At 38.0% G+C, this 17,463-nt stretch overlaps 1 protein-coding gene across 1 annotated transcript in view; it reads left to right on the top strand.

Moving 5' to 3' along the window:
- Positions 1-17,253, top strand: part of Rh50 (Rhesus blood group-associated glycoprotein Rh50) — a 62,980-nt gene extending 45,727 nt beyond the window's left edge. The window contains exons 5-10 of the mRNA XM_074090322.1: positions 491-653; positions 1,148-1,260; positions 4,862-5,056; positions 12,156-12,320; positions 12,893-12,983; positions 16,244-17,253. Coding sequence (XP_073946423.1) covers positions 491-653; positions 1,148-1,260; positions 4,862-5,056; positions 12,156-12,320; positions 12,893-12,983; positions 16,244-16,326 — 810 coding nt within the window. The 3' untranslated portion in view covers positions 16,327-17,253. The remainder of the gene's footprint in view (positions 1-490; positions 654-1,147; positions 1,261-4,861; positions 5,057-12,155; positions 12,321-12,892; positions 12,984-16,243) is intronic.
- Positions 17,254-17,463: the final 210 nt, after the last annotated feature.

The following is a 17,463-nucleotide window of genomic DNA, read 5'->3' as shown; positions in this document are numbered from 1 at the left end:
GATGGCCAAGTGGTAGAACTGACTACGAAGCTTGAAGGGTTCGGGTTCGGGATAGATAAATGAAGCGTATCTATTGGTTCATGAAAAACACGTTCCTCACAACACTTCCTCGCTCATCTTTGGTGGATACGCAGTCTTACGAAGCTAAAAGCAACAGTAAATAATCACGCCCACAGATATAGATTACACTAGATAACGCAAACACCTCAATCTGTATGAAAACCAACCGTGTCACTTTTTTATATCTACTGTGACGTCTCAAGAGCGAATTAGCGATGCGAATTCCCCGATGTCCACGCAAAATCAATTCAAATGCGCCGCCCGCCCGCACCATGGGGCTCGAGTCAGTCACTAGTCATGATTAGTCAGTTAGCGGTCAGTCTTTGTAAGGGGCGTTTGGTCGGGGTTCGGACACGCGAAGTAGATGCATTTGCGTAATCTAGTTTAATCTATATCTGTGATCACGCCTGATGCAATGACTTCATTACAGGCAGCTGATGTCGGCGGTTCCATAGCAATCCACACGTTCGGAGCGTACTTCGGACTGGGAGTTAGTATGGCGCTGAAACCTAAGAAGGTAGAAGGACAACCAGATCCTTATCAGCATGAGCTAAACGGCCCCAGCTACGTCTCTGATGTCAGCGCTATGATCGGTAAGTTCTTCGAATTGTCTGCCACATAAACATAAGCTTTTCCATAAGTCAGACAGTTTTTTTTTGCAGCTTTTGGAACAACTGTCTTCAAATTTTCAAAATATAAGCGTCTTGTTGGCCTGAAGCTATGGCCGTCAATTTTTTTTATGTTTTTATGGGAGGTTTCCAAACAGCTAAAGAAGGGGGGAGGGGTAAAAAATTGACCTATCCAAAAGAATGGGGTATTGTTGTGTAGAGAGATTAGAAAATAGATAATATATTGTTTGTTTAAAAAAAAAGATATAAGAAAACTAATTAGAAACTTCACACAAACCATTGAATTCCTTGGCAGACTTTTGCAGGTTTCCAAGCTCGTGGTAAATCTCAAATATAATATCGCACATGAATTTCGAAAAACTCTGATGTGCGAGCCCGGGTTTTAACACACGATCCTCTGCTCGAGAGGCCATAGATCAAACCACTAAGGCCTCCACGGCACTTTGTTTTGGCTGCAGGTTCCATTTTCCTGTGGATCTACTGGCCGTCGTTCAATTCTGCGCTGACGCAGAGCGACGCGGAATATCAGAGGGCTGTCGTCAACACGTACCTGTCACTGGCCGCTTGTACGGTAAACAACTTACCCCCTGTGTGATGCCGTCTCTGTTTTTTTGTTCGAATAGACGGAGACGGCATCACATTTATCCGTCATATAAAATCAATGAGTGGTGAAACAGCCACTTAATCTACTGATTAGACCGTATAACGTAATGGGGCTCACACTTTTGTTTTTTATTCGACTGGATGGCAAACGAGCAAGTGTGTCTCCTGATGGTGAGAGATAACCACCGCCCGTAGACACCTGCGACACCAGAGAGATTACCTCAAGTGCCAGTAATTTCACCGTCTGTCTTACTCTCTACGCCGTAACACAACAGTGCAAGCACTGCTGCTTCACGGCAGGATTAGCGAGCAAGATGGTGGTAGCAATCCAAACAGACCTTGCACAAGGTCCTACCACCCTGGCCCTGGCCCTGGACTGGGTGTACCATCAGCCAAATAAGTGGTCTATCAATTTTTAAGCAAGTTCCTATCAAATGAATATGTCGCTAAAGTCGAACTTTCAAGTTGACAGACACGTCTATTGGCATTATTGTTTTGTGACATGCAAACGATTATCGACTTTAGGGTGGTAGACCACATATTTGGCTGATGGTACCTGGCTGTTATAAATGTTATATAACGTTATAAAACACGTGCATTGTCTAACACTTTTATAACTTTTGTTGCTTTTGTTACAACTTGTTAGATGTTTTAAACGCTATATCTGTTATGTTATATCTATAACATAAAACCATAGTAAGAATAGCATTAAAATTTGCAATTTGTTGTAGGTATGATATTTTAAAAGTTATTTACAACATTTTTTTGAGCATTTTGAATGTCATGATATCATATTATTTCAATTTAATTTTGGGAAATATAGCTCTATCGTTACTATCTATGTAAACGACACGACATCCAGTTTCTTTTTCACCTGGTCAAAATTGGTTGATCTCGGTCTTCCTCTGCCCCGTCTTCCTTTTGCTTTTTCCTTCCAGCAGATTTAAAAAATAAATTATCGTATCGTATCAAGTGTCATATCATATTTCCCCTTCTGCAATTTATGGTTTCCAATAACTTTTTTTATATCTCTAATTTAAGTGAACATTGCCAATCGTAAGCTGATACTTGACATGCAAATTAACTCAAACGGCGTCATTCAGTCAAGCCAATGACAGGCGTTCTAAATTCAATTTAAAATAAACTTCCCGCCCGAACGTCACTGAAGTTAGATCAATACAATTTTCCGTTACCATGACAGGAAGTTTTGCGGATTAATACTGTCCCCAAGGGCAGTTCTTAATCAAGGTAAAAGCTTCACTCAACTGAAGTAATCACTCTACTAATTAGTCAAAGCAATATCGGATTAATTTTTCGCGCCAATTTGTGATACAATGGCTCGATGATTAGATCTAATTAGAAGTTTACTTTGAACTTTGGTGGCTACGACCTGTTACTACATTTAGGGTCACTGTAGATACAGTCAACTACAAAGAGATGTATCCAAGTTAATCTTCATAATTAAGTAGCCATAGAATGTGACAAACATGGTATCCACCGAACCTGACAGAAACATGTATGCCTCTAATGTGCAATATTTATGTACCCCCCTACATTTCCTCTGAAATGTATACTGACACCTTAATCTAATATCTATCCACAAATTGTGACAAAAAAAAACATTCAATGTTCCAAATTAAGGTAACCATCTTTGAATTATTATTATTATTTATTCAACTGGATGGAAAACGAGCAAGTGGGTCTCCTGATGGTAAGAGATCACCATCGCCCATAAACATCTGCAACACCAGGGGTATTGCAGATGCGTTGCCAACCTAGAGGCCTAAGATGGGATACCTCAAGTGCCAGTAATTTCACCGGCTGCCTTACTCTCCACGCCGAAACACAACAGTGCAAGCACAGTGCAATTCAGAACAGAGACCAAAAAGAGAAGTTTCCAATAGAAAACAAAAAAGTTTTAACTCTGAGAAGAATGCCATTTAAAAGTAAATTCATTACGTTGCTCATTTGTTGAGTCTGTCATTATCTAGAGTGTCAGGCACTCCATTATTATCTACTCTTATGTAATTATACTAGCTTTTGCCCGCGGCTTCACCCGCGTGGAATTCGGTTATCGCGCTGTTCCCTCGGAAACTGTGCATTTTTTCTGGGATAAAAAGTAGCCTATGTCACTCTCTGGTCCATAAAATAAACTATCTCTATGCCAAAAATCACGTCGATCCGTTGCTCCGTTTCGACGTGAAAGATGGACAAACATTCAAACACACACACTTTCGTATTTATAATATTAGTATAGATAATTAATTACAAAGGCATTTCAACAAATAAATAAAATGTCATACCGAATAGACGATCACACGAAGCATCGCATCGCGGCTTTGCGTGAAAATGGAGTCTCTCCTCTCCTACAGACATTTCTGAAGAGTTGGGAATTACAGTCAGCATTGAGTACTAACTGAGACAATATTGTTTATAGAAGAGTTTTAATTAGAAGTGTTAATTAAGATTTTGGTTCTACGGTTCCCATACTAAATTAGATTAATCCGCGGCGGGCCAGTTTTGTATGGGAAGCGTGTGGTCCGCGCAAGTTTATTGTATTTATAGGTACATTTCATATTCATGTAAAAGTGATACATTTTATTTTCTTATTTGTTCATTTTTTTATCTTCAGTGTGAATTAAAAACTTAAAAAATAAACATAAGTATATTAAGGTAAAAGCATCTTTGTTACTTTTTCACCCATCATACAATCATAGTAAAACGTGAGATAGATTTATGCATTGACATTAGGGTACTTTTCTCGTGAAGCGTCAAAGTGTTTTGTTTTAATTGCTGTTGTTTCGCTGGCTCAATATTATAGGGTTCTATGTTCACTTTAAAAAAAAACTAAAATTGAACTTCTTGACTAAAACTGAAGTGTCAACTTAACTTAGACATAGAACACAGTACATGGTCCAACGAATAGTGGGCCAACGACTTGTCAAAGATGGTTACATTAATTTGGAACATTGAATGAATATTTTCTAATGTCACAATTTATGGATAGATGTCAGATTAAGGTTGTCAGTATAGATTTCAGGGGAAATGTAGGTGGATACGTATATACTGCACATTGAGGCATACATGTTTCTGTCAGGTTCGGTGGATACCATGTTTGTCACATTCTGTGGCTACTTAATTATGGCATCCGCAGGGATAGGTATATCATTTTGTAAGGTTAACTTGGATACATCTCATTGTAGTTGACTGTACTAGTAATAATAGTAGAAGATATAAGGGATGACCTTCCACTATCTTTTCAATGGATCAAAAGTATTTTATATCAAATTTAGATGGATAGAAATTATACTGCGAGTGGTTTGACTTTAACAATCATGGCCAAACTATGTTTTTTTATTGGTCCATGGACAAGAATGTCAGAGCAAGATATATCCTTTCCCACTTTACGTTTTTTTAGAGTTATGTAACGTCTCATTTTGAAAAAAAAAAAGACTTTCATGATGGTCTTTCCGAAAGCGCTGGTAGTATATAAAAAGACACGTGAAAGAGCACTTTGCGGTGTATTTACAGTATAAACACTTTGATTTTGTTCTTGGTCCTCCTCGCAGGTGGTCAGCTTCGTCCTCTCATCAGCCGTGAGCCACCACCACGGCAAGTTCGACATGGTCCACGTTCAGAACTCGACGCTGGCCGGCGGAGTGGCCGTGGGCTCTGTGTGCAACATGCACATCGGAGCTGGTGGTGCCATCGCCGTCGGGATTGGTGCTGCGGTCATCAGTGTATTGGGATACCGGTATCTTACGGTTAGTTCTGTAACGAGGTGTGTTACAAGTCGTTTCTTCCTAACTCTTTGTACCGTCTGGTTTAGCACACATTCTAAAAAATAACATTTAAATTCAAATTTCCTTTTCTAAATTCCACACCTGTTCGATTTACGTCAAGTAGCCATTCTATTCAGAGCCTTCGAGCTGAACAGATACCTGTCTTTTTATCCTAGATCCTACAAATATCCTTAAGTTCCTTAACTAGCTCATATTTTACTACGCCTATACGAAGGAAGGTTTATTTCCTTATACAGTTTCAAATAGTTGTACAGTGCGTAAGAGAAGTTTATTAACTTGTAATACTGCTGGACTTTAGTATTATTGATTAACTATGTATTTTTATAATTGTTGATACAGTGTCAAAGCATACCTGTTTAGATATTTAAGTCCGCGTCTGTTTGTCCGCAGGTGCCCTTTTATTATTATCCTAAATAAATATTACTGGTACTGGTACTCCACCAACTTCCCCGGTCACTACTGCGTGACAGTTCTATCCACATCATCCCAGCCTATATACGGAACGTATACGTATATACTGCTGGGCACAGGCTTCCTCTTGAGAGGGCTTGAGCCGTAGTTCCCACGCGGGCCCAGTGCGGATTGCTAACTTCACACACACTATTAAATTATTTTACAGGTTTGTGCAGTTCCTCACAATGTTTGTCCTTCGCCGAAAAGTTCGTTGTAAATTTCAAATGTAATTTTGAACGTGAATTTCGGAAACTCAGAGGTGCGAGCCGGGGTTTGAGTTCATGATACTATGCTTGAGAGGCGATAGGTCAAACCGCTAGGCCACCACGGTTTTTTTTTTCGTTCTAATCTCATCAATATCGACTGCTGCTAAGTTTTCTATCGCACCACTCTGCTGCTGACGGTCTAGTTCTTTTTTATAAATTTAGTTTACATACTTGTGCCGTTCATTTTTTTATTAAATAGTATGTTTAATTTTTCCTAGCTATTGTCTGTAACTTTATCTCCGTTGTTTGGAAAATTCCCAACTCCCGGAGTGACAATAGCTATTTTTGTCAATGAAAATGAAAAGATTTATTCGGGACACACACATATAAATAATAGATACAGAACAAAAACATAATAATAATAAAGTGAAATAAAATAAAATGAGATTACAAAATACAAAAATAATTAAAAAAAAAAAAAATACTTATATTATATGCGCCCGAAATGGTCCGCCTCAGCATAAAATGCGGACTCCTTTGGTGGAGCCAGCGCTGGTCTTCCGGCGAGACCAAATGAGGGACAAAAAGTTACATCTTCATATCAAAGAACGATTTTTAGTAGAACTTGTCTAATTTAAAATGACACGTCCCTCACTTAACTAAATCAGTTCATTATGGCTAGTTAGACAGCAAATCGGACAATAATTCGCCTGAGTACAACGGGGAGCTAAGTCTCCGTTAGACTCAGGTGGTTATTGTAAGATTTGCTGTCTAATTAGTCATAATGAACTGATTTAGTCGAGCGAGGGACGCGTCATTTTAAATTAGACGAGCTCTAGCAGGTAGTGACAATTCTTGATATAACCTTCATCATCTTTTTTACTACCTTACTATTTCATTGTTTTATTCTCCCTGCATGGCTCTCGTAACCAGGGATCCAAATATAGAGACTGTTTCCTGAAATCAATTCTCCAATAGAGAGTAATGCATATTCATACACTGGCTCAATCCCAAACTAACGCCTACCGTTTCAGATTTCGCCAAAGGATCCACAGTATGGTAATTTAGAAATTCAGATCAACTTCCAATTTAAGCGAAATATCAGGCCGTATTTTTGCTCATCAGTATTATAAATTAATTCATTAAGAAAGATAAGTTTGTCGTAAATTTTCAAAGAATCCTGATGACATTATATTACGCGGTGCTGGACTCTCGAAATCTTTCCGACTTCTCGGGAAGTTTTGCTTTCAAACGGATATTCAAAATTCTTTCATCAAACTGTTCGAAGAATTTTGTAACCGCCGTTTACGTTAGGCTAAACCAGCTATTGTTCAGATTGGACAAGTGTTCGATTGTTAAGGCTACGACGCGACGAACCTTGGTTTAAACGGTTTTCTATTTTGCTTTGTGGACGTTTTTAACTTTGAAGTCTTCTTTGGCGAAACATTTGAGTGTTTCCTTCAATTTTTGGGATTAAGGCTTCTGAAAGAAATCGTATAGCAAATATAGTATGCACTAGAGTGCCTGTTTGTCAAATATTCGTTATTATTTTCATCTATCGTAACTTTTAAAACAACTCGTACTAATTTTTTTTTTCTGAGTGAATTTCATAGACATTATTTTAAAGGTCGATTTAGTTGACGAATTGATTTCAGATACGATTTTTTTTCCAAAGGAGTGACGCTATTCAACTAAAAAAAATAGTTCGAAAATATTATAAAGTTAAACAGTAAAAAATGTTTAATACAAATAAATAATGAATACTTTTATTTGATTTACTTAATATTTATATTAATTTATTCCCTCATTATCTAAACATTAATTTAGCTTTTGATTTGATTCGCAACAAAAGTAATGAAAACCAATCATGCTGTGTGATGAAAATTATTTGCGGGCTTAATTTTCCGCGGCGCATTGATATCTCTATATCAACACAATTTATAATGACTTAACGTAAAGCAAATTATTATTGAACTTTAATAACATTCTCTCTTTAATATCCGATCCGGCGTAAAATGTTTACGCAGTAAACAAAACAATATAATTAACCAAATCGCGTGCCTACACTCTGGGTGAATTCAATAACAGTCGATCCAAATTCGATAATAAAGAATTCATACGGTACGGAAGCAAGAAACTGTAATGTGAATACAGAGCCTGGCCCTATACTTGAAGTGCAAAATTCGGACTTTGTATCTTGCCACTCTGCTGACGCTTATATTATTTCATACGAGAGTGAGAGGGATGGTACGATACGAACTTCGATTTTCGGATTTCGTAGTAGCCCCCCTGGCGTTTGCAACGTACTTGCATCGCGACCAATTCAATCTATGGCAATAATTCGTGCAATATACTTACCTAACAAATGGCGTAGTCCGCGTTGTGGGTGCCATTCTCGATAACATTTCTCATCGTTTCTTGGCATTACTTTCCGGGGAATTCGTTTGTTGTTCTTGACTTGTTTCGACTCTTAACGGTTTGTTAGCGGACCTTTTCTTTAAAATATACAGAAATTCGTGTAATTCAATGAAGGTTCTGGGCGTTGTTCTCTTTTTGTTAGCGATGTTCAAGTTTTGGAATGGAATAAGTTTTTCAAGGCCGGTTTATGCGGACCAGGGGTCACTACGTAACTACGAGTTAACTGCTAACCCAGGGTTCATAATCATCATCAGCTTATCTAAGTCGACTGCCTGGACGAGTACCTCATTAGATCGTTTCCCCAAACTCGTTAATTCCGCGTAGCAAACTTTCCATTCGCATTTTTCCCCACTCGAATTTATTTTCGTTCGCGTTTTTCCCCATTCTTAATTTACACCAGATGTATTTAATCCATGCATGATTTTTCCATTCACATATTTTTTATCAATAGTTTATTTTCTTGACGGGATTTTTAACCATTCGCTTGTTTTACCACTTTTTTTCTCAATGGGCAACCGATTACGCCTTATGCCGACGGAGCCCCGCTTCGCGGGGCTCCTATTTCTGAGCAGTTTGCCCTTCGGGTATCTGGAGGTACTTAACTAACCTTACCTACCTCTCCGTTTGTGTGGTAAAATATATGCGAAAAGTAAAAAAATATAGTAGGAAAATATGCAAATGGAAAATCATTTATGGAATAAATACATCTGGAGTAAATTAAGAATGGGAAAAAACGCGAACGAAAACAAATTCGAGTGGGGAAAAATGCGAATTGACAGTTTGCTACGCGGAGTTAACGAGTTTGGGGGAAATGTCCTAACCACTCTGCTGGACATAGGCCTTCCCAATTGCATGCCACTGCACGATCCTCGACCACTCTCGTCCAGTTCTTGCCAGCCACCTTACGAAGATCATCGCTCCACGTAGTTTGAGGGCGTCCCACGCCACGCTCAGGCAGCGTGGCGATTAGAGCAACCCCTCTAATATGGCAAGTCCTGTAAAACCCAAGGTTAAGTAGTTCCGAAATATACTTATGAAACTGTTACCCCTTAGGGTTAACGTTATTTTTTTAACCTCAAACGTTCAAGCGGTCTTGAAGGGTTCTGTATACAAACGGGACTACACATTACTAAAACTCCGTCGTCTGTCCATCCGTTTGTCTATCCGTCTCTAGTTTCTGAACAGAGTGTGTGTTTAATATCAAAATTAATAAAATACGTAAAATATTTCTTACAAACTGGCCAAGTGCAAATCAGACTCACTACAACCGTTTTGTTTTGTTTTATGTAGAAGAGGAGGGCGGATTCTACATGTTAGCATGGTAGCACAGACGTATAGTAGGGGAGCCCAAGAGGGGATTTCGGGATTTACTAAAGCGCGACAGATTAATATACAGGGGGATACCTTGTACCCGGTTAAGTCCTTCCACCAACTATGAGCCCCATATACATGGCCGCCCGTCAAGGATAAAGGATCAGATTAGTAAAAAAAAATTCATCATCTGAAATTCCCGAGCGCGTCAGATTAAGGTAGGATGAGTTAGTCACATACTAAAACGTGTGTATTCCACTAATCTGACAATTTGAGAGTGACGTAAAGAAGGGGTAGGGCTAGAAAGTTGTAAAAAAAAACGTCATCTCGACATTCTCGAGCGTGGTTAATTTTTTTTTATTTTGAAGGGAATATTCAAGAATTACGAAAAATATATAATCTGACGTTTCCACAGCCGAAATAACAAACATTCATCGATAAAGTTTATTGCATTCAGCTACGTGATGCCTATATTCCCCTCTCCGCGTTTCTATTCCTCTCTCACTCTTTCTCTATCTATTACTCTCTCGCTCCGTCCCCACTCTGGTTTCTGTTGCCAAGACGCCATCACAGCTGATCACACAGACTCGTTCGTGGCATGATATTGTTAACAACGTATTTCCAACGTTTTGCTACCTTGGAGTGGCAAGCGTCCGGGTCCCGGCACATCCTTGTTTGGCAGGCGATCGGCTCCCGGCACGCTGTCAAAAACCCTAGAGTGGCAAGCGACCGGCTCCCGGTCGATGGCGGGTGTCGTATTTCACTAACAAATATAAACTGGTAGACCTATATCTCGCTTGCTTATTCTTGCAGAATGCGTTCATAAATAGACAAGGATGGCATTTATTAACGGCCGCGACAACACTACGGCAGAAATTTCGTTCTTATTGTTTACTCAAGTTTCACTGTGTGGCCGCTGCCGTGCGCTGGTATTTTTGGAATTCGAGTCAGAGGAAGAAGATGATTCTACCGATAACGATGATAATTGAGAAAAAATACTCAAAAAGTTCAATTTTATAATTATTTTCTTATAATACAGTATTCTACTTAAAAAACATACACTTTTTTATTTGCATGCTATTTCCTGAGCTTTCAATAAATTAAGTTCAATGATTTAAAAAAAAATAAGAAAAAAAATGTTTAATTGTCAGATTAGGCGAATCCCTCAGATAATCGTCAGATTATGAGACAGCACGCCTAGGGCAATGAAGATGAACCATATATATCTTAATCTGACGCGCTTGAGGATTTCAAAATGGCGAATTTTTTATGCACATTCTAATAAATGGCTACGGATTTGCGTCACATCCAAATCGTCAGATTATTATATAAGAGCCTTTTTTTTATCTCTTAACATCCCTTAGAAAATCTGACGCGCCCGATTAAATTTTTTTTTTATCATTTTCAACCCTTACGTACGACCACCCCCATCATGGAAACAATCAGATTAACATACGTACATTTTTAAAAATACGTAGGACATGGATGATATCAATATCTGACGCGCTCGAGTATGTCCATGCAACAGTTTTTTTTTACATTTTTGAAAATCTATAACAATTCCCCCCACCGATGAAAAGGTATATATTATATGACATTTTTTTCTTCTTATGATCTAAGCTTCGCAACCCAATAGGTCTCTATGACGCTCGAGTAAATCCCGATTTAGCATCGTGGGCTTCCCTACTAGTAGTTGTGGTGCAATTTTAAAGTAAATATTAACATGTGTCCAAGACTTGCATACAAAAATTCGTATTATTCATATAAATATCTGCCCCGATCGGGGAACGAACCAAGGATCTCAAGTTTCATAGTCCGGTTCTCTAACCACTTGGCTATCCGGTAATAAATTTTGTGCAATTTTACTAGTTTTGTATGGTCGAGTCCCGTTGGCCTTACTTGCATAAATGAAAAATGGCTAAAGCCAGGCGAGCAAAATGGCTCACTAGTACACTGACCAAGTATGCAAAATTACTTGGTTATGTAATGCCATGATTACAAAATTGTCTTAGTTTTAGGAAGACTTACTTAGCAAAACGTCTAGGTCTTGAAATGCAAAAGTAGGCAGAATGCTATTTTTTTAACTCAATAGTGTAAGGTCTTGATTATATTAAATAGTTTTACAAGACCAGACCAGACCATTTACCTACTAAAACATTATGACATTAATGAATAAAAAATAATAATAATATAAATTTTTATTCACCATCACAAACCAAAAATTACAATACAAGACAGATAACATTATTAAGTGAGGCAAAATGGACATGAGACTCAGCGAGGTCGCTGGTTTTCAGTCTCCAACCAAACTAAAAACTAACTTAACTTGTCTACTTACTATTATTACCTAAGTCGTTTTACAGCCAAATTATTTCGTCTACTATGCCTTTTAGCAACAAGGGCGTTTTACAGACCAAGGCATTTTGCAAATACAACTAAGGTGCTCTGCTCGCCAAGGCTAAATGCAAGCAAGGCCAACGGGACCCGACCCGTTTTGTAATGTCATTCAGAACTTGTAACAGAAGATCTTTTTTTCTTTCTCATATGAATCTTCAAGAAAATGAAGGAAACCGACGAGTCCCGAGTGACGTAGGCATTCTAGTTCTATTGTTGCTTGGTTTACAGAACAAAAACACCTACATTATTAACTTTTAAAATTTCTTTTCCAACAGCCGAAGCTGGCATCCTGGGGTCTTCTGGACACCTGCGGTGTGAATAATCTCCACGGGATGCCTGGTATCTACTCCGGGCTGCTGTCAGTGCTGTTTGCTGCTATGGCCACTACCGAAGTCTACGGGTCCACTGGTTTGGGTGAAGTGTTTGGAGCTATAAAGGAAGTAAGTTTCTTCTTCTACTACTAGGTACTTTTTCTTCTTATTTTTTATTTCATGTTTCGATCCGAGGACCTTTTGTGTTAGTACGAGGTAAAATTAGCCTTTATTAATTAGGGAAGTAATTTATTTTTAAACTTATCATCTCCAGCCTGTGATAGGTATGCGATTCTTGAGTTGAGAGGCCAAGTCCAATCACTTGGTTCCTACGGCTAGCAGTTTACTATATTATTGAATTAATTTGCATTAGAGATTATACTTTACGTCTATCCTATCTATCTATTATCTTTCCTTACATCTCTTATTTATACATCATTTTTGCCGCTTTTCATATGTCAGATTAGTATAGATAAAACAATACATACTAAGTTTTAATTTTTTCTTGATTGCTTTCGTGACAATTCAACTTTATTTGGAGCTTTTTTATTGTCTTTTTTAGTTTACCATCCATTTAGACTCCATTTTTTACACGTGAATAAGTTAGTAATTAGTTTTACTACTGAGGGTTTTTGTTTTTCTGTGGTTTTACTTGATACAATTTTGTTGTAATAGTATTAACTTGACTTTATTCCTTGCAGGACGAAAGGACAGCCAGCACTCAAGCCCTGAACCAATTTATCGCCCTAGTCGCTACTCTTGCCATTGCCATTATTGGTGGCGTCATTACCGGTAAGTGTACTTATGAAAATAATCCACCACCAAAACAAACCAACTAAACGTAATAATGTCGACTGGCAACATCCACCAAAATACAGGTCCCTGATTGACAGCTGACCGATTGACCCATGGCTATTCCTTGACTGATTTAAGGGGCTACCCGAGGTTTTCATCGATTTTTGACAAGTTTTGAATCGTATCTCCTACTTTTGCACTACAGATAGAATTATAAGTCAAACGGGTATCGGTTCTCCAATCTTTTATCTCTATTTTTGTCTACCGGATTTAGAAAAAAATAATATGATTTAGAATAAAAATGATTTTTTTAAACATTGTCTGAAAAAACACTTATTTCGTGTCTCTATTGACGTGAAAGATCTAACATATACGAAATCTACATATTTGCGTTCGTCTTTGACGTCTCTAAAAAGTGGTCGAGGGTTTTCATTTGAAACTAATTAAAACAAAAGTTATGGCCAGAAAACCAGTTTTTTTGGCCTAAAATTGTTCAACTTTGATGCCAAATATCTCAAAAACAATGAATTTTGAAGTAAATATGGGATACTATATTGCTTAAAGCCGTTGTTGTTAATATAATAAGCTACAAAAATCATTAGAAAACTAAGGAATTCAGATCGAAGGTCATTGGGGCATGGGATCCTCTTAAGATAGGTACTTAGTTTCCCTCCATGTTGAATAGCCAGAGGACAGCCTGGTATAGTGATCAATCAGAGATCTGTATTTTGGTGAATGTTGCCAGTCAACATTATGGGTATAGCCGTCGTAATAGCCAAGAGTTGCGATTTATTAAAAAACCAAAAAAAAATATATTAAAAAAATATACTTACCGCCCTAGCCAAAACAAAAATGCAAATTTTTCCACTTGAACACTCAAAACATCTTTAAGTACCAACATTAACGAAGTAACAAAAATGCTACTCTACTTTCATTTATTTTTCCAACGTGGTCGGGACAATCCTAATTGCTTGGATTTACATAAATTCTTATATAAATATTTGAAAAACTAAGTGCTGAGGCACTCGCTAGATATTTTCAGGGTCGCGAATTGGCTGCGTCTTCAAAGTTTTAATACATCTTTGATACGTCTGTCTGCCTGTCAACTGGAATACTTGGAGGGCTTCATTATGCGAAAATTATTATAATTTTTTTCAGTGTCAGTGGAAATGGCGTGCCTTGTTATTTTTGAGAAATGTCGCTATATGCGAGTTTGTTGTTACACGTTCTTAATACAAGCTTGCAATGTGTGCTATATTTTACCAACTTATTAGGGTATGACTTACCTCAAATTTGGTGTTGATTAAATGAGAATGCAAGTACAGTAAGAAAAGTATGTATTCAAATACATTTTTGCACTGAAATTACGGCGAAGTAAGTAATCACTTAGAGACCAACCGAGACGTTTCATTAAAAGTTATAAACTGTAAAAGTGTAAGAGAAATTATGTTATCTGTCCCTGTCTGGCAAAGACAATGTCAGTAAAAAATGACCAAATGCAACAAGCACTCTACTGCAACCGTTTGGAAACTAGTTAATATCAGTATATCATACACTTTGGTGCTGTAAGATGTCAGAGTTACTCTCGTTTCTGAGCAAACTAGTTTCTGGTTTTTAATTATTTAACTAACACCTTGTATAAACACGCCATTGTTGGTTAAACGGCATTGCAGCAGGGCTACTACGAAACTCGAAATTCGAAGTTCGTGTCGTGCGGTCCCTCTGACACTTATACTATTTAATACTAGAGCGAGAGGGACCGCACGACACGAACTTCGAGTTTCGTAGTAGCCCTGCAGTATCATCGACGATATACGAGTTTGTTAACACAAGCTTAACAAGCGATTATGAATGAGTAAGAAGGTCATACCGCCCCTCTTTGCCACAAAACCCTAAATCGGTCTAAATTAATAAGACCGCCTATTGCTTACCTTCTAGTTTTGCCTCTGCGAACCTGTTTTCTGTATCGCTTACTATTGTGGTGAACAATAAAGTGTCCTTTAATTGTAATGTCAAATTAAGTGTATCGGTCAATTCGGGTAAAAAAAAGCTGGTAAAATCTCTAAAGTGCAAGACCAGAGGCCGTATTGTCTAACGCCCGGACCTTCGTGATCGCATTCGCGGTCTCTTTCTATCCTCGTCCTAAATCACGTGATGGAAAGACGTGGTAAAAACGATTGCGATTCCGAGTAATACGTTAGTTAAAGGACCGTCAGGCTTCTATATCATTTAGCAGCGTCGAAAAGTCTTGTTACCTCATAAACAACAATGTAGTCAAATTGACATCGCTCGCAGAGTCCGGGGTCCAAAATAGCAGTAAATTTCATTTCCCTCAATCGAGTCGCGTCGCCCTTCGAAATTGCTCTAAAAGGGTCAATAATAAGGGCTTAAGTAAAACTTCCGTTCGTTACTTTATCGAGTTTGTAACGACTAAACTTAATTCTAGGCTTCCGGATTGGAAAAAAGACATTGAAAAGTTTTTTTTTTAAGTTTCCACTCCTGCTTCGAAGTTTTCTTACGCGTCAAGTTTTGCTGGAGTTTAAAAAAATCGACTTGTGCTACGGTTGATAAAGAGTAGGCATTAGTTTTAAAACTTCTACATCGCAGTTTTACAAATTTTAATTTTTCCCCTTATTTTTTTTAAGCGTAGTTACTTTTTTTTTTTTTTTTTATTCTACTGGATGGCAAACGAGCAAGTGGGTCTCCTGATGGTAAGAGATCACCACCGCCCATAAACATCTGCAACACCAGGGGTATTGCAGATGCGTTGCCAACCTAGAGGCCTAAGATGGGATACCTCAAGTGACAGTAATTTCACCGGCTATCTTACTCTCCACGCCGAAATACAACAGTGCAAGCACTGCTGCTTCACGGCAGGATTAGCGAGTAAGATGGTGACGATGGATGGTGGATGGTGGTGGTGATGGCGTAGTTACTGTTAGTCGACAAACTTAATCAAGCTTCTCATTAATGCAATTAAAATGTTATTTTCACTAGAATTTCCCCCGCGACTTTACACACTTAAGCCAGGTTGCGCAGTTCAATATAAATTGTGTAATTTCGCATGAATACCCGTGGAATTCTCAAAACCATGGTATTTTTTTTTTTTTTTTTAAGTTTTTTGAAGGCAGTCGAGTTTTTTTCCAAATTATTGTTTTAAAGTATGAAACGATATTTTTACACAGCACAACCGTTGGACTCAAATGACCCTTGCTTGCGCCAATCAATCAGAAAGCTTATAATCTAATTTGTTTCAGGTTTTGTATCGAAGCTTTCGCTCTTCTCCCCACTCGAGAACAAAGAGAAATACGACGACGAAGTCAACTGGGAGTTGCCGTAATCCAAACACGATTCAAAGTAAACCCAACGAAAGCGAATGTGTTTACGTTTAAGTCTCCCTATAGTGCTCCCTAGAGTGGTATCTATGAATTTCACTATGTATTGAAATTAAGAGAAACGGATAATGTTTTGGAGTATTTCGATATTTTTAGAAAACATGCTTAGAAATAAAAATACTCTTATTTTTGCCAACTGTTTCATACGGACGAACGATTTTCTTTTGAAACTGTAAGTAGTTTAGGATTAAATATTAAATATAAATATAAATATCGTTGACACCAACTGACCTAGTCCCAAACTAAACAAAACTTGTTCTATGGACACTAGGCAACGGATAAACATGCTTATATAGAAAAATACATACTTAAATACATATTAAACATCCACGACCCGAGAACAAACATTCGTATTATTCATACAAATATCTGCCCCGGCCGGGATTCGAACCCGGGACCTTAAGCTTCGTAGTCAGGTTCTCTAACCACTCGGCCATCCGGTCGTCAAAATCGTCGGTCGTCGGATTGTTATAAAACTAACCTTACCTAAATAGGAACCCTATAAAATTATAGGGTTCTAAATAATAGCCCTGAAATAATCCTGAATAGTTTACAGTTTCAGTAGAAAAAAACAATCGATACAGTTGGGAACCGAATCATTTTGAAAAAAATATTTTCGCCTAAAATTTTTAACGCTTTAACGTATATCCCCTGTTGCGTGTATCAAAGAATGAACTAGTTTTAATAATTTGACATTGTCCCGTAAGCATAGTGTATTATTTTTTATCCGCTTGGTATGGCTCATTTTTTCGATATTCGTATATGCAACAGGATACTGATAGCAATTGAAACGCTAATAATAGATCTACAAAATTTCGTCACAATATTTTGTCGAACCACAGAGCTAAAACCGAAAAAAAAAACAGTAGTCATTTTCAATACAACAAAACAAAACAAAACATATTCATAGTTTTTTGTAATCTTGAACATGAAACTACCGTGAGACTCACTCATATTAAATGACTCATGTTCGAGCACGAGACTGTGGCTGCCGCAACACGCGCACTACGCGCCACCGCTTTGCTCGCGCGACACCTCGCGTGCTCCTGTGAAGAAGGGTTACGAAATAGCCCGAAACATGT

The sequence above is a fragment of the Choristoneura fumiferana genome, chromosome 7 (assembly GCF_025370935.1).
Source record: "Choristoneura fumiferana chromosome 7, NRCan_CFum_1, whole genome shotgun sequence".
NCBI classification, from domain to species: domain Eukaryota; kingdom Metazoa; phylum Arthropoda; class Insecta; order Lepidoptera; family Tortricidae; genus Choristoneura; species Choristoneura fumiferana.
This window is presented reverse-complemented; position numbering and strand designations above follow the sequence as displayed.